Genomic DNA, 18,102 nt, shown 5'->3' with positions numbered 1-18,102 from the left:
CCTAGGAATAAAATGGCAAGATGGGCGTCGCCACATCCCAATGGAGGTGATAAACAAGATAACAGCCATGGCCCCACCAACCACTAAAAAGAGACTCGGTCTTTCCTGGGCGCTGTGGGGTTCTGGAGGATGCACATCCCAAACTACAGCCTGATTGTGAGCCCTCTCTACCACGTAACCCGCAAGAAGAATGATTTTAAATGGTGCCCAGAGCAACAACAAGCCTTTGAGCAAATTAAGCAGGAGATTGCCCAGGCAGTGGCCCTCGGGCCAGTCCGGACAGGGCAGGAGATTAAGAACGTGCTCTACACCGCAGCCGGGGAGAATGGCCCTTCCTGGAGCCTTTGGCAGAGAGCAGATGGGGAATCCCGAGGCCGACCTCTAGGCTTTTGGAGCTGGGGATACAAAGGCTCTGAAGCTAACTATACCCTGACTGAGAAGGAGATACTGGCAGCGTACGAAGGAATTCGAGCTGCCTCAGAAGTGGTCGGCACTGAGACACAGCTCCTCCTGGCACCTCGACTGCCGGTGCTGGGATGGATGTTCAAAGGAAAGGCTCCCTCCACACATCATGCAACAGATGCCACCTGGAGTAAATGGGTTGCGTTGATAACACAACGGGCTCGAATAGGGAACCTCGACCCCCCAGGATTAGTGGAAATGATCATGAACTGGCCAGAGAGCAAAGATGCTGGGATGTCACCAGAACAAGAGGTGAAACGTGCTGAGGAGGCCCCACCATATAACGAGCTGCCAGATGAGGAGAAGCGATATGCCCTGTTCACTGATGGGTCTTGTCGCATTGTGGGAAAACATCGACGATGGAAGGCTGCGGTGTGGTATCCCACACGAGAAACCTCTGAAGCTGTTGAGGGACAAGGTGAATCGAGCCAGTTCGCAGAGGTGAAAGCCACCCAATTGGCTTTGGAGATTACTTAGTGAGAAAAGTGGCTGAGGCTCTATCTCTACACTGACTCGTGGGTGGTGGCAAGTGCCCTGTGGATGTGGTTGCAGCAATGGAAACAGAACAACTGGCAACGCAAGGGCAGACCCATCTGGGCCGCTGAAGTATGGCAGGATTTTGCAGCCCGGGTGGAGAACCTCGTTGTGAAGGTGCGCCATGTGGACGCCCATATACCCAAGAGTCGGGCCACTGATGAACATCAACACAACCAGCAGGCGGACCAGGCTGCTAAGATCGAAGTGGCTCAGGTGGACTTGGACTGGCAGCGTAAAGGTGAACTGTTCATAGCCCGGTGGGCCCATGAGACCTCGGGCCACCAAGGCAGAGATGCAACATACAGGTGGGCTCGAGATCGAGGGGTGGACCTCACCATTGACACCATCGCAGAGATCATCCACGGATGTGAGACGTGTGCTGCAATCAAACAAGCCAAACGGGTGAAGCCCCAGCAGAATGAAGATCGATGGATGAAATATAAATATGGAGAGGCCTGGCAGATCGACTACATCACACTGCCACAGACCCGACAAGGCAAGCGCCACGTGCTCACAATGGTGGAAGCAACCACTGGGTGGCTTGAAACTTATCCAGTGTCCCACGCCACTGCCCGGAACACCATCCTGGGCCTTGAAGACCGAGTCCTGTGGTGACACGGCACCCCAGAGAGGATTGAGTCGGACAATGGGACTCACTTCTGAAACAACCTCATAGATGCCTGGGCAGAAGAACACGGCATCGAGTGGGTCTACCACATCCCCTACCACACACCAGCCTCCGGGAAGATCGAGCGCTACAATGGACTGTTAAAAACTACATTGAGAGCAATGGGGGGTGGAACCTTCAAACACTGGGACACACATCTGACAAAGGCCACTTGGTTAGTGAACACAAGAGGATCTGCCAATCGAGCTGGCCCGGCTCAGTCAAAACTCCCACGTGTTGTGGACGGGGATAAAGTCCCTGTGGTGCGCATGAGGGACCTGCTGTGAAAAATGGTCTGGGTTAGTCCTGCGCCGGGCAAAGGCAAACCCATCCACGGGATTGTTTTTGCTCAAGGACCTGGGTGCACCTGGTGGGTGATGCAGAAGGATGGAGAGGTCTGATGCGTACCACAAGGGGACTTGATTGTGGGTGAAAACACACCGTGAGTTATACTGTGCTTTTGTTAATTTTTCTTTGTCAATGCTAATTGCTAAGTGGCAGCTGGATGTGACGCACATGGTATAGAATAAAGGGATGGATTATGTCCTGGTTTAGCCAGGATAGGGTTAAGTTTCCCCAGCAGTGGGGGGGGAGCTCTAGCCTGGTTATTCAGATATCATGCAGATGTCACATCCTGGCGCCGAGGCGAGACAGTCGGTTAACACGTGTGTTATGCCATCGCTCGGTTCTCACTGCTGTATTGGTAGATATCTTGCTCTGTTCATTGTTATTACTGTTATTGTTATTGTTGTTGTTTGTTGTGTTGCTATTGCACTGCTGTATTAAACCTGTCCTTATCTCAGCCCCAGGGCTTTGTATTTCACTCCCTTTGTGGGGGAGGGGCAGTGGCCGCGTGGTCTCATACCCCAGCAGGGACTAAACCACCACAGTTAGAAAGCTAGTTTGAAAAAATTACAGAGACAATATCAAACAGAATATAAAAATTTGATCTGTTTTCCAAGCTTGCTCCAATGTTAACTGTAGCCACTGTTATAAGATGCCAAAAGGTTGGTGCATGTATGGAGAGAATATGGGAACAGATCCATTTGCTGGCCCACTTAGTCACTGAGGAACATCAGTTCAAAAATTAGAAGATAATATGTAGAAAACTGACACTATGGACCCTAGAGATTAAAAAAAGATACTTATTTTTAATAGCAATTATATGGAAAATAGTATTGCCAAATGTACTGGGTCTGGCTGAGCCGGAATTGGTTTTCCCCTGTAGCAGCCCTCCTGGTGCTGTGTTTTATGTTGGGAGCTGGCAGGGTGTTGATAGCACACTGGTGGTGTGGCTACTGCTGAGTAGTGCTTACACAGCACCAAGGCTCTTTCTGACATTTCCCCCCCGCCACAGTGGGACGGGGTGGGCAAGACCTTGGGAGGGGACACAACCAGGACAGCTGACCCGAACTGACCAAAGGGATATTCCAGACCATATGACGTCTGCTCAGTATAAAGCTGGGAGAAAGGAGGAAGGGGGTGGGGTCACCCTTGGTCCTCCGAGGCAACCACTACGCGTATTGGAGCCCTGCTTCCTGAGAAGGCCCGACATCGCCTGTTCATGGGAAGTAGAGAATAAATCTGTTTTCTTTTTTTTTTTGCTTCCACGCGCGGACCTTTGCTTTGCTTTGCTTATATTAAAACTGCTGTTGTTTTACCCACAAGGGTTGTTTGGTTTTTTTTTCCTATCTTATTTTCTTTCCCCTCTTTGCCCTGTTGAGAAAGAAAGGGGAAGGTGGGGGAAGTGATAGAGCAACTTGGTGGGTACCTGGCATTTAGCCAAGGTCAAACCACCACACCAAAAAAACCCAGTATAAAACTATAATGTTCTTCAAGCTCAGAATTAGTTTTTAACACTCAATAATTTTCTGAGGGGAATGATGAAGAAGCAGAAACGAAGATAGCTATTTTGGTATCTTCTAACACTCAGATTTCCTGGTTTCAGAATCTAATGGTATTCCAGGAAATTCCAGTTTTCTTTATCAAGGATATTTTATTTTAATACTTGTAGAAATCAAGAAAGAAACTCTTGAAAATCAAAGATTGATGTGATTTGCTAAAGATAATTGAATTAATGTTTTTATAAGATCTGTGGCAAATAATGTGCAGATTGTTGCAGGTATTCTTATATCCTCAGAAGTACATGGAAAATGTTGTTCTTTGACTGCTGATGTCAAAAGTGTATCAGACTGAAAAGTCAGTTACACCATCTAGATTTTATAGAACATTACAGCTTAACTAGTAATTACATCTTAATTACCAGTTTGAATTTAGCGGGACTTGCAGAATCCTTCAGTTTTATCTTGTTTGTTTGTTTGTTTCACTGCTTTGATAGCAATTATTGGTGTTTCAAAATAAATAAATCTCAGAAGATACAGTTTTCTAAGGGACAACAGCTTTACTATTTTGTTTCAAGTAATGTCTATTTTTGGGTACAGCAAAAAGTATCAGTGAAGATTAAGAAGTATTGGATAAAGTTTATACTGCAGAAACTGGATGAATGAGTCCTCATATTTTTCATGCAAGTAATTTGAGTGTTAACATCAAAAGTAATGTTCCAGAATTGATATTATATTAGTGGAAGGAAACTAATTAGCAGTAGTGACACCACACATCATTCATGATTGAGTCTTTTTCTGCATTAAATTTATGCTTCTGCATCTCATTAGGTTTCAGTAGAATTACTTTTGGCTTTTATCAGAGCAAATGAGAAAATAATTAAGCCAATAGATGAGATCCTGTATTTAGATCTCTGTCTCTTTGACCAGAAATTAGAAGCCAGCAAAAGATACTGACTTACAAAGACTCAGAGAAAGAAAGAAATATTGTAATGTAGAGGAAAGTATAGTACCTCTGGCGAGCAAGAAGATATAGCGTAGACATAGCATAAAGACTTGAAATCTGTGTGAAGGGTTATTACTTTTTTTTTTTTTTTTTAAAGAAAAGAAGCATTGTTGTGAAGAGCTGTATTGTCAGTAGGGTACAAGTAGTCATGAGTCTACCCAAGTAAATCCCAGGGAACCAGAAACAGTGTTCCCTGGGGAAAGAATGTTTATTTTTAAAAGGCTGAATTAGATTTCTGATGGATACAAGTCATTGGCATATGTCACAGTTTATTTAAGAAGTTTTGCCACATACTGCAAAGTCATATTAATTGTAGGGCAGGACATACAGAACTGGTAAATAAAATAATTTAAAATCTTGGACTATTTTGTAGCTATTATACATCTAAATGGATAACTGAATAAAGTAATTACCTTTTATGATTATCTGTACTGCTGATGTAGAATACTTGAGCATCTGTTAGAGAATGTTTAGAGAACTGTTAGAGAAATATTTCAGTTATGATGAATTTCTGATGAAAGCTTAAGAGCAACTTTTGAATACTGAGTCACTCTACCTCTGTTAGCATTTTGATAACAGCTGGCCATAATTTCAGCGCTCAAGAACAATAAAAAAAAATATCTGAATATATTGTTGTATCAGTTTGTCATAAGTAGTGAGCAAATACTTGGGGCATCATTCTTCTGGAAGAATACAAAGCCAACTGAACACATAACTGAGCTTGAGAAAAAGAATACAAAATCTTTTGGAAAAAAGTATATCTTCCTCTTTCACAGGAGTATTGGCTTGTGCTTAGTAGGATACCTTTTTTTTTACTATTTTGTTATGAGACAGTAGAGACCTTTAATGATTTGTCCAGTTTTGGGATGGGTGGACATGATGTTCCAGAAGAAAATATACTTTGTTAAAACTTGGGAGACTTGGGTTCTTATAATAGAGAGCATATGTTCTCCATATCTCAAAGACAAATATTTTTCACACTGAACTTGGAGTTTTTGATTTCCATGTGAGTAAACAATAGTTGCAGGTATAAAATTTAGTTAAGTAATGAGTAGTAGAATTCTCCTGGACTGTCTGAAAAGGGAGGTGATGGGTTGTATGTGTGTAAACAGGATAAATTATGTCAAAAAGAATAAAACCAGTCCTTTCTGTATGCATTTACCTAATTTAAAAAGCAAAGGGATTTGTGTCCTTGTTGAAATGTACCTAGTCTGAAATGCAGACTAGATTTACAAATAGAATCCCTTGGGTTTTTTACTTGATTAAGTTTTCATCTGTTCTTTTTCTCTCTTAGTGTATGTACATATAAATGAATCTCTTTAAAAGACAAATATCCTCCCTCCTCCCCATTCTTTCTGCTCCCATCAGTCTAACTCTGCCAAGTTGCTTAACTGGTTATCATTTAAAAAGCAGGTATATTATATGCCCTGAAATTATACCTGAAAAATGAAAGCTTTCTTAAAAATTAGCTTAATTAAATATAAATTTTAATGTGAACATTGTATCCATTACAGCTAAATAATACTGTATTAGGATAAGTTTATTCTGAAATAAGGGCCCATATACACATTTATTAATTCACCTTCTCTCATATCATCCCTATTACTATTTTTCTTAGTTTGAACACACCTTATTATCATTCATTCATAACCTCACTTTGATGACATGGCCAGTCTGAAAAATTATTCCCGTTAATCACATTCACTGTATATGAACTATTTGTAAACATAGAAAATGAAGTAAATTTAATTGTTTTCTTTGTTTCAAATTAGGCTCATGCACAGTTAGTTCGAGAAGTCGATGTAGAGAAGGTGTCAACTTTTGAGAACCCGTATGTAGATGGAATAAGAAGTTTATGGAATGACCCTGGAATCCAGGAATGTTATGATAGACGACGAGAATATCAGTTATCGGATTCAACTAAATAGTAAGTATATAGTGGTTACAAACAACTGTATCTTATTTTATGTTCTTTCTAACAAAGTAATTCTTTTTATCTTTTTATACTATATTTTTGTGTACATACATGTACAGTTTTGTGTGTGTGCACAAGTATCTGCGTGCATGCATATTCAGCACAAACATGCACTTAATAACTGGAATATAAAGACTACTGTAAGGAAGGTAGTGTATCTAGTTTAGTATTATGTGTGTGTTTGTTTCCCAAAACATAAGCCTATTATAATTTGAAATCTTACATTAAGTTTATTACTAGGGAAGTGCAATCAAGGGTAGACCTCCTTGCAATTTATAAAAATTATGATGCCCTAGAACATCTGTTTTCCCAGGATTTTCCCTTTCCCTTTTCTTTCCCTTTTTGCCTATTTTTTCCCTTTTTCCTTTTCTCTTTTGTGGTCCTGGTGATGAGGTAAATAGTACCAAGAAAGAGTTCTTGTGTTTTGTTCAACTGTCTTTCTTTTGTACAAACAAGACCTAATCTTCACAAAATCACAGAATCATCTAGGTTGGAAAAGACCTTGAAGATCATCTAGTCCAACCATTAACCTAACACTGACAGTTCCCAACTACACCATATCCCTCAGCGCTATGTCGACCCGACTCTTAAACACCTCCAGGGATGGGGACTCCACCACTTCCCTGGGCAGCCCATTCCAACGCCTAACAACCCGTTCTGTAAAGAAATGCTTCCTAATATCTAGTCTAAACCTTCCCTGGCGCAACTTGAGGCCATTACCTCTTGTTCTATCGCTTATTACTTGGTTAAAGAGACTCATCCCCAGTTCTCTGCAACCTCCTTTCAGACAGCTGTAGAGGGCGATGAGGTCTCCCCTCAGCCTCCTCTTCTCCAGACTAAACAACCCCAGTTCCCTCAGCCGTTCCTCGTACGACATGTCCTCCAGACCCTGCACCAGCTTCGTTGCCCTTCTCTGGACACGCTCGAGTAATTCAATGTCCTTTTTGTAGTGAGGGGCCCAAAACTGAACACAGTAATCGAGGTGCGGCCTCACCAGTGCCGAGTACAGGGGTAAGATCACTTCCCTGTCCCTGCTGGCCACACTATTTCTGGTGCAAGCCAGGATGCCATTGGCCTTCTTGGCCACCTGGGCACACTGCTGGCTCATGTTCAGCCGGCTGTCAATCAACACCCCCAGGTCTCTCTCTGACTGGCAGCTCTCCAGCCACTCCTCCCCAAGCCTGTAGCACTGCTGGGGGTTGTTGTGGCCAAAGTGCAGTACTCGGCATTTGGCCTTATTGAAACTCCTCCAGTTGGCCTTAGCCCATCGCTCCAGCCTGTCCAGGTCTCTCTACAGAGCCTCCCTACCCTCAAGCAGATCAACACTCCCACCCAACTTGGTGTCATCTGCAAACTTACTGAGGGTGCACTCGATCCCCTCGTCTAGATCATCAATAAAGATGTTAAACAGGAGTGGCCCCAAAACCGAGCCCTGGGGGACACCACTCGTGACCGGTCGCCAACTGGATTTAACTCCGTTCACCACAACTCTTTGGGCCCGGCCATCCAGCCAGTTTTTTACCCAGCAAAGCGTGTGCCCATCCAAGCCGCGAGCAGCCAGTTTTGCCAGGAGAATGCTGTGGGAAACGGTGTCAAAGGCCTTACTAAAGTCAAGGTAAACAACATCCACAGCCTTTCCCTCATCCAATAAGCAGATCGCCCTGTCATAGAAGGAGATCAGGTTTGTCAGGCAGGACCTGCCTTTCATAAACCCATGCTGACTAGGCCTGATCCCCTGGTTGTCCATTATGTGACTTTTAATGGCACTCGAGATGACCTGCTCCATGACCTTCCCTGGCACCGAGGTCAGACTGACAGGTCTATAGTTTCCTGGATCCTCCTTCCTGCCTTTCTTGTAGATGGGTGTCACATTTGCCACCCTCCAGTCCAATGGGACCTCCCCAGTTAGCCATGATTTCAGGTAAATCATGGAAAGCGGCTTGGCGAGCACATCTGCCAACTCTTTCAGCACCCTTGGGTGTAACCCATCCGGTCCCACAGACTTGTGTGCATCCAAGTGGTGTAGCAGGTCTCTGACCACCTCCTCTTCAACTGTGCTGACCTCAGTCTGCTTCCCCTCCCCATCTCCCAGCTCATGAGGCTGGGTGTCCAGGGAACAGCCAGTTCCACTGCTAAAGACTGAGGCAAAGTAGGCGTTGAGCACCTCAGCCTTTTCCTCATCCTTAGTTACCATGTTTCCCTCTGCATCCAGTAAAGGAGGGAGATTTTCCCTAATCCTCCTTTTGCTGTTAACGAATTTATAGAAACATTTTTTGTTATCCTTAACAGCTGTAGCCAAGTTGAGCTCTAGCTGTGCTTTGGCTCTCCTAACGTTCTCCCTGCATAACTTCACTACATCTTCATAGTCTTCATGAGAGACCTGGCCCCTCTTCCAAAGGTCAAAGATTCTCCTTTTTTTCTTGAGATCCAGCCAAAGGTCCCTGTTTAGCCAGGCCGGTCTCCTTCCCCTCCTGCTTGTTTTTCGGCATGCGGGAACAGCCTGCTCCTGTGCCTTTATGACTTTGCTCTTGAAGTATGTCCAGCCTTCCTGGACTCCCATATCCTTCAAGGCAGCCTCCCAAGGGATTTTGTTAATCAGTCTTTTGAACAGGTCAAAGTTTGCCCTCCGGAAATCTAAGGTGGCTGTTTTACTAACCCCTCTCTTTGTTTCTCCAAGGATCGAAAACTCAATCATCTCATGATCACTGCACCCTAGACAGCCTCCAGCCTTTACTTCCCCCACAAGCTCTTCCCTGTTCACAAGAAGCAGGTCCAGGAGGGCACCTTCCCTGGTCGGCTCACTCACCAGCTGTGTGAGGAAGTTATCCTCCACACATTCCAGGAACCTCCTGGATTGTTCCCTCTCTGCTGTGCTGTGATCCCAGCAGATACCCGGGAGGTTAAAGTCCCCCACAAGAACAACGGCAAGTGACCGCGAGATTTCTCCCAACTGTTTATAGGAAGCTTCATCCACCTCACTGTTTTGGTTGGGAGGTCTATAGCAGACTCCCACAGCAAGATCTGCTTTATTGGCCCTTAACCTAATCCAAACACTCTCAACCCCGTTATCACTATACTTGATTTCTGAAAGATTTCTTGTAAGAATGTGGCTGCCAAGAAGGCAAACACATAACTGAAAACAGACTTCAATTTGTAAAGGGTGGAAAAAAAAGCATTTTAAGTTAAATCGTATTTGTTATAGATCAACAACAATGAAAATGCATATGTGACTAAATTTGATCTTGAATGGTATGCATGTAGTCTCTTGCAGTAGGATTCTGATAAAATAGCAATGTGGAATTTAACATTGGACCCTGAGGACTGTCTAAATGTTGGCTCCAAGAAATTCAGTTGTTCTGAGTAATATACTATGTAGCTCTGGTAAAATTTTTCATCTGTTAAAAAAACAAAAAAGGACGATGGTATGTAGGTCTCGGTCCAGCCGGGATCAGGGCGACGCGCAGAAGACAGACAAACTCACACCAGTTTGTTGAAGGGGGACTATTGCCAAGAGCAAATGCTACTGCACTGTGTGACGGCTCCCAATTTATTACCACCTGTTTACATACATTTGGTTTTACTTTTACATCCTACTGACCTTCAGATTTTGCCTGTTTATTTCTTACATGCTCACCACACTCTGCAGGTGGTGTTTTTTACTGCTCTTTGTCACACAACACGGTGTTACATAATGCTGCCTCAGTTTCCCAAAATCATTCTTCTAACCTCAAGGTCAGTTTACATTTTGCTAACCACCAATTCTTAATTCCCACAATGGTGGAGGAGGATGAAAGAATTTCCATACTTCGTTATTAAAGCTGTGGAAAAACTTTCATGGTCTCCACTGGAACTTTTAGATTAGATATAAAAATTAATCTGATTATATCATTCTAGTCTCCATGTCAGGTTGGCATGAAAGGAAACCTCTCATTGAAGAAAGAACAGAAGAAACTGAAAGGCACCATGAAAGTCCCATTAAACTCAAGGCCATACATATAACAGAAGTCTGGGGTGAGATTTATCTGCACAGTAGTCTGAGGGTCCTTATCTAGTACAGTCCTTTATACATGATTGAGTCAAGACAAACTTAAAAATAGCTTGCTGATGAAATTTAGGCAGCTAGAGAACTACTAGTGCATGAATTAGGTCTGCTCAGATTTGCTCCAATGCTCTGTTATTACCACACCATATCCTGCTTCTGCTTTATCAGCCCCACATACAGGGTTCATGTTGTCCTATGCAATATGCTGTCCTGTAGAACTGGTTACCTTCCCAATCTATCACTTTTATTATTTGTATATGCATATTTTGGTGCACAGTGGTGCAAAGTAGAGTAAAAATCTCTCTTGTATTGCATGGATTCTCAGTGTCCTGAAATATACAATATTGTGTTTTATTTTGCAGTGGTAAGAAATCTAAAAATCATAGGAAATTACATATAAGTGATAATTTTTAGGGTACATAAATGGTAAAAGAAAATTTTACAGACAAATTACGTTGACTATATTTTCTGATTGTTTTCATTTTGAAATGAACAGCAAACATAAGTAGAAGGTGAAACAGCTTTTCTTATACTTTGAATTTTTTATATTTGTAGGTCCTAACTTTGATTCCATGATAGGTATAATACTGATTTCAAAATTGAAATAAATGTATATATATTAATGGTTGCCTTAGAGGAATACAAAAAAATTAGTAAGTATCCAAAGTAGGAAATAAGCATCTGATACTACTTCAGATCAAATTGTACTGGATATCTTACTTTTGACCTAGTTCTAATGAAATCATCACCATATTAGATCCTTTGAGTAGTATTAAAATAGTATAGCTCATCAAGGAGCTATAGAAACAAAATTTTCATACATTTTATTCCAAAAGATAAATGTACTAGCTGATTGGTTATTTTTAAAGCTCCACATATGTAACCATTTAACAACATGATTTACTGCAGATTTGTAGATTGTCCTGGTTTAGCCAGGATAGGGTTAAGTTTCCCCAGCAGTGGGGGGGAGCTCTAGCCGGGTTATTCAGATACCATGCGGACGTCACATCCTGGCGCCGAGGCGAGACAGTCGGTTAACACGTGTGTTATGCCATCGCTCTGTTCTCACTGCTGTATTGGTAGATATTTTGCTCTGTTCATTGTTATTACTGTTACTGTTATTGTTATTGTTGTTGTTTGTTGTGTTGCTGTTGCACTGTTGTATTACACCTCTCCTTATCTCAGCCCCGGGGTTTGTATTTCACTCCCTTTGTGGGGGAGGGGCAGCGGCCGCGTGGTCTCAGACCCCGGCAGGGACTAAACCACCACAACTTTTGGCGCCCAACGTGGGGCACGAGAGGGCTGAGATAAGGACAAAAGGAGAAGGTGTGTTAGAGCCATCTGTTAGGTGTAATTTTTCTGTTTTTATTTGTATTTGTTTGATAAGGAACATTTGCAATGCTGACCAATTTGCATGCGTGGTGGGGCCGGATTAATCCTTATATCCATTGTGTGTTCCCAGTGCTGATGTTTGTTCTCGGTGGAAAATGTATCAAGGGTCTTGTTTTGCTGTATTAGCTGCAGACTGCTTCTAATGTGCCTGTATCGCTGCTTGTGGGGGTGAACCGGTACCTGTTTGCTGCCTGGGCTTTTGTTAGGGGTCTCACCCCCTCTGTGGGTGAGCCAGGGGAAGAGATTCTCTCGGTTTTTGAGAGTTTCAGCTATCCTTGGAGCATCCTGGCCACTGTGTTCGCGACACAGTGCTTTCTAAATGTCTGCCAGATCTTGTTTTGGGCCATGCAGTATTTCTCCAACAATAACACCACCCGGAAACCTGCCCTGAGGGCAGATAGTTATAAATGGCAAGGTGTGTGGTAAAAGATGGGCAAGTGCCTGAGTCAGTGGTCACCCCCAATGCTTTGCGATTTCACTCCCGAACAAGTGCAGAGTCCTGATAAACTGGTGGAGTGTTTGGAAAAGGTGTGCTGCCAATCTGACAAACCCCGGGAGACACAAATCCTTGCGATGTGCTGGGGGCTTGCCCATGCTTACCGCCTCGCCCTTAACACTGATCACTGCCCTCAAGGGGGAGAAAGGGCTGCAGGGTCTGAAAGTGAACCTGCTGGTACAGCAGCTGGGCCAGGGGGACAGACAGTGCCAGTACCAGTCGCCTCCACCAGCACAGCAGCTGGGCCAGAGGGACAAGCAGTACCAATATCAGTCGCCCCGATACGGAAAACCAAATATACCAAAAAATCCCCTCGCAGTGCACAGGGTGATAATGAACCAGGCCCATCACGAGAGCAGGAGGAAGAGCCGGAGGTAACCATCCGATCTCTATCCCTCAGTGAGTTGCGAGATATGCGGAAGGATTTCGGCCGCATTCCAGGCAAGCAAATTTGCACCTGGCTGCTCCGGTGCTGGGATAGTGGAGCTGCTGGTTTGGAAGTGGAGGGGAGAGAGGCCAAGCAGGTGGGACCTTTAGCCAAGCAGGCTGGTATTGACAAGGCAATAGGGAAACAGGCTCAAACCCTCAGCCTTTGGAGGCGACTCCTGCTCGGTGTGAGGGAGAGGTACCCCTAGAAGGATGATGTTCTATGTCGCTTGGGCAAGTGGACCGACATGGAGAAAGGCATTCAAAACCTCAGGGAAATGGCTGTGTTTGACATGGTCTATGGTGATCTGAATGATGAGCGGTCACCAACGGATCCAGATCAGGCCCCTTGCACACAGTTGATGTGGCGGAAGTTCCTGCAAAGTGCACCAGAGGCACATTCCAAAGCATTAGCAGTAGCGTCCTGGTGGCGAGACACCCAGACTCAAACAGTGGATGAAGTGATTATCCAGCTCTGGCAATATGAGGGAAGTCTCCCTTCCTCCCCACATGCTTTGGTTTCAGCTGTAGAGGAACTGTCTCAGAGGCTCTAGAAAATGGAAGAGGACATGTCCTACATTCCACCTGCATGGGCCAATGTCTCAGCTATTAGAAGCAGGCTTTTCCCTACCCAAGAGAAGGGCAGTGGAAGGCACACACCACGCATGGGGCACCCTGTGCTGCTTCTTCTGTGACCATGGGGAAAACATGAGAGGGTGGCATGGGCAGCCCACTTCCGCCCTAGCTGCACGAGTACAGCAACTGAAAGGGAAGACCACCATGAAAGGGGAGTCTTCCAAGAGAGATGCAGCTCCAGTGTCCAGTCGGAAATCCCCCAGACAGAATAGAATGGCCAACAGTATGCTTGACCCTCTTGAGGGGACCAGGAAGTCATTCCTGCAAGAGTCACTCTTAGATCAAGTGAGTGATGGTGAGCAGGATTAGAGGGGCCCTGCCTCCAGCCAGGTGGAGGAAAGGGATAATCGGATTTACTGGATGGTGTGGATCCGATGGCCTGGCACATCAGAACCACGAGAATATAAGGCCTTGGTAGACACTGGCGCAAAGTGCACCCTGATGCCATCAAGTCACAGTGGGGTTGAACCCATCTGCATCTCTGGAGTGACGGGGGATCCCAACAGCTGACCCTATTAGAAGCTGAAGTAAGCTTAACTGGGAAGGACTGGCATAAGCACCCCATTGTGACTGGCCCAGATGCCCCGTGCATCCTGGGTATAGACTACCTCAGGAGAGGGTACTTTAAAGACCCAAAAGGGTACCAGTGGGCCTTTGATATAGCTGCCCTGGAGGAGGTTGAGCAATTGTCCACCTTATCCGGCCTCTCAGAGGACCCCTCGGTGGTGGGGTTGCTTGAGGTTGAAGAGCAGCGAGTGCCAATTGCCACCAAGACGGTGCACCGGCGGCAGTACCGCACTAACCGAGATTCCCTGGTCCCCATCCATCAGCTGATCCATTGACTAGAAAGCCAGAAGGTGGTCAGCAAGACTCATTCACCTTTCAACAGCCCTATATGGCCAGTGAGAAAACCTAATGGCGAATGGAGACTAACCGTGGACTACCGTGGCCTGAATGAAGTTACGCCAGCGATGAGTGCTGCAGTGCCGGACATGCTAGAGCTCCAGTATGAGCTGGAGTCGAAGGCAGCCAAGTGGTACGCCACGATTGACATCGCTAACGCGTTCTTCTCCATCCCAATAGCACCAGAGTGCAGGCCACAGTTTGTGTTCACTTGGAGGGGTATCCAGTACACCTGGAATCGATTGCCCCAGGGGTGGAAACACAGCTCCACCATTTGCCATAGACTGGTCCATACTGCACTGGAGAAAGGTGGGGCTCCAGAACACCTGCAGTTCATTGATGATATCATTGTATGGGGGGACACAGCTGAGGAAGTCTTTGAGAAAGGAAAGAAGATAATTGAAATCCTCCTGAAGGCTGGTTTTGCCATCAAGTGACAGAAAGTTAAGGGGCCTGGAAGGGAGATTCAGTTCCTAGGAATAAAATGGCAAGATGGGCATTGCCACATCCCAATGGAGGTGATAAACAAGATAACAGCCATGGCCCCACCAACCACTAAAAAGGAGACTCAGTCCTTCCTGGGCACTGTGGGGTTCTGGAGGATGCATGTCCCAAACTACAGCCTGATTGTGAGCCCTCTCTACCACGTAACCTGCAAGAAGAACGATTTTAAATGGGGCCCAGAGCAACAACAAGCCTTTGAACAAATTAAGCAGGAGATTGCCCAGGCAGTGGCTCTCGGGCCAGTCCGGACAGGGCAGGAGATTATGAACGTGCTCTACACTGCAGCCGGGGAGAATGGCCCTTCCTGGAGCCTTTGGCAGAGAGCAGATGGGGAATCCCGAGGCCGACCTCTAGGCTTTTGGAGCCGGGGATACAAAGACTCTGAAGCTAACTATACACTGACTGAGAAGGAGATACTGGCAGCGTACGAAGGAATTCGAGCTGCCTCAGAAGTGGTCAGCACTGAGACACAGCTCCTCCTGGCACCTCGACTGCCGGTGCTGGGATGGATGTTCAAAGGAAAGGCTCCCTCCACACATCATGCAACAGATGCCACGTGGAGTAAATGGGTTGCGTTGATAACACAACGGGCTCGAATAGGGAACCTCAACCCCCCAGGATTAGTGGAAATGATCATAAACTGGCCAGAGAGCAAAGATGCTGGGATGTCACCAGAACAAGAGGTGAAACGTGCTGAGGAGGCCCCACCATATAACGAGCTGCCAGATGAGGAGAAGCAATATGCCCTGTTCACTGATGGGTCTTGTCGCATTGTGGGAAAACATCGACGATGGAAGGCTGCGGTGTGGTATCCCACACGAGAAACCTCTGAAGCTGTTGAGGGACAAGGTGAATCGAGCCAGTTCGCAGAAGTGAAAGCCACCCAATTGGCTTTGGAGATTACTTAGTGAGAAAAGTGGCTGAGGCTCTATCTCTACACTGACTCGTGGGTGGTGGCAAGTGCCCTGTGGATGTGGTTGCAGCAATGGAAACAGAACAACTGGCAACGCAAGGGCAGACCCATCTGGGCCGCTGAAGTATGGCAGGATTTTGCAGCCCGGGTGGAGAACCTCGTTGTGAAGGTGCGCCATGTGGACGCCCATATACCCATGAGTCGAGCCAGTGATGAACATCAACACAACCAGCTGGTGGACCAGGCTGCTAAGATCGAAGTGGCTCAGGTGGACTTGGACTGGCAGCGTAAAGGTGAACTGTTCATAGCCCGGTGGGCCCATGAGACCTCGGGCCACCAAGGCAGAGATGCAACATACAGGTGGGCTCGAGATCGAGGGGTGGACCTCACCATTGACACCATCGCAGAGATCATCCACGATGTGAGACGTGTGCTGCAATCAAACAAGCCAAACGGGTGAAGCCCCAGCGGAATGAAGATCGATGGATGAAATATAAATATGGAGAGGCCTGGCAGATCGACTACATCACACTGCCACAGACCCGACAAGGCAAGCGCCACGTGCTCACAATGGTGGAAGCAACCACTGGATGGCTTGAAACTTATCCAGTGTCCCACGCCACCGCCTGGAACACCATCCTGGGCATTGAAGACCAAGTCCTGTGGTGACACGGCACCCCAGAGAGGATTGAGTCGGACAATGGGACTCACTTCTGAAACAACCTCATAGATGCCTGGGCAGAAGAACACGGCATCGAGTGGGTCTACCACATCCCCTACCACACACCAGCCTCCGGGAAGATCGAGCGCTACAATGGACTGTTAAAAACTACATTGAGAGCAATGGGGGGTGGAACCTTCAAACACTGGGACACACATCTGACAAAGGCCACTTGGTTAGTGAACACAAGAGGATCTGCCAATCGAGCTGGCCCGGCTCAGTCAAAACTCCCACGTGTTGTAGACGGGGATAAAGTCCCTGTGGTGCGCATGAGGGACCTGCTGGGAAAAATGGTCTGGGTTAGTCCTGCGCCGGGCAAAGGCAAACCCATCCACGGGATTGTTTTTGCTCAAGGACCTGGGTGCACCTGGTGGGTGATGCAGAAGGATGGAGAGGTCCGATGCGTACCACAAGGGGACTTGATTGTGGGTGAAAACACACCGTGAGTTATACTGTGCTTTTGTTAATTTTTTTTTTGTTAATGCTAATTGCTAGATGGCAGCTGGATGTGACACACGTGGTATAGAATAAAGGGATGGATTATGTCCTGGTTTAGCCAGGATAGGGTTAAGTTTCCCCAGCAGTGGGGGGAAGTTCTAGCCGGGTTATTCAGATACCATGCGGACGTCACATCCTGGCGCCGAGGCGAGACAGTCGATTAACACGTGTGTTATGCCATCGCTCGGTTCTCACTGCTGTATTGGTAGATATCTTGCTCTGTTCATTGTTATTACTGTTATTGTTATTGTTGTTGTTTGTTGTGTTGCTGTTGCACTGTTGTATTAAACCTCTCCTTATCTCAGCCCCAGGGCTTTGTATTTCACTCCCTTTGTGGGGGAGGGGCAGCGGCCGCGTGGTCTCAGACCCCGGCAGGGACTAAACCACCACAAGTTTTTAATTATAATAGATTATAGTTAATTTTGTGGAGTTCTGCAAAAATTGTTTTAGAGCAAGTAATAAAATATTAGATTTATGAATCACTATATATGAGTCTTTATATGAGTCTCTCATATATTTATGCTTGCACGTAGAGTTTCTTTACATATGTAAGTCCGAGAAAAGCAATTAGCAGAGACCAAAGAAACATTGTTTCAAAAATACAGTCCACATGTTTAGGGATAAAACATCTAAACACATTGTGCTAGCTTTAAGTCCCTATGTTACAAAGCAGCAAAGCATAATGCTTGAAATTTACTACTGGGATTCACAAAGCACTTAAAAGGAAGTAAGCAACCAATGCTCACTGACTTGGTGATACTTCAGTAATTTCATCTGACTTGATATATAAAACCAAAACAATAGTTTGTTGTCCACCAGATCTCTTGTATATGTTTTGAAGCATATGTATCAATATCATGCTGCTTCTTCCTTCATCCCTTGCATTAGTCTTCTCAGGTTTTTTCTCCCAGAATTTTTACAGTAGTAGTATTTTTAATCTGTTCCTTGTGTTGCTTTTTTTTTAATTTTCCTCACCGTTAGTACACATTGTCTTTCTAAATCTCTTTCTTTGTATTTTCTGTTTCTGTTGTTGTTTCTAAATTCTGTTGCTAGCTTCTAATATATCCTATAAATTTCTATACT

The 18,102-nt window shown here is 45.4% G+C and overlaps 1 protein-coding gene across 2 annotated transcripts in view; it reads left to right on the top strand.

Moving 5' to 3' along the window:
* The window catches only part of LOC141917751 (guanine nucleotide-binding protein G(q) subunit alpha-like), a 202,952-nt gene that overhangs the window by 109,471 nt on the left and 75,379 nt on the right, over nucleotides 1–18,102 (top strand). For both annotated transcript variants that reach the window (XM_074811175.1, XM_074811174.1), the window contains one exon: nucleotides 6,286–6,440. In XM_074811175.1, coding sequence (XP_074667276.1) covers nucleotides 6,286–6,440 — 155 coding nt within the window. The remainder of the gene's footprint in view (nucleotides 1–6,285; nucleotides 6,441–18,102) is intronic.

The sequence above is a fragment of the Strix aluco genome, chromosome W (assembly GCF_031877795.1).
Source record: "Strix aluco isolate bStrAlu1 chromosome W, bStrAlu1.hap1, whole genome shotgun sequence".
NCBI lineage: Eukaryota > Metazoa > Chordata > Aves > Strigiformes > Strigidae > Strix > Strix aluco.
Note: the sequence above shows the minus strand (reverse complement) of the source record. Positions and strands in the feature narration are given on the sequence as shown.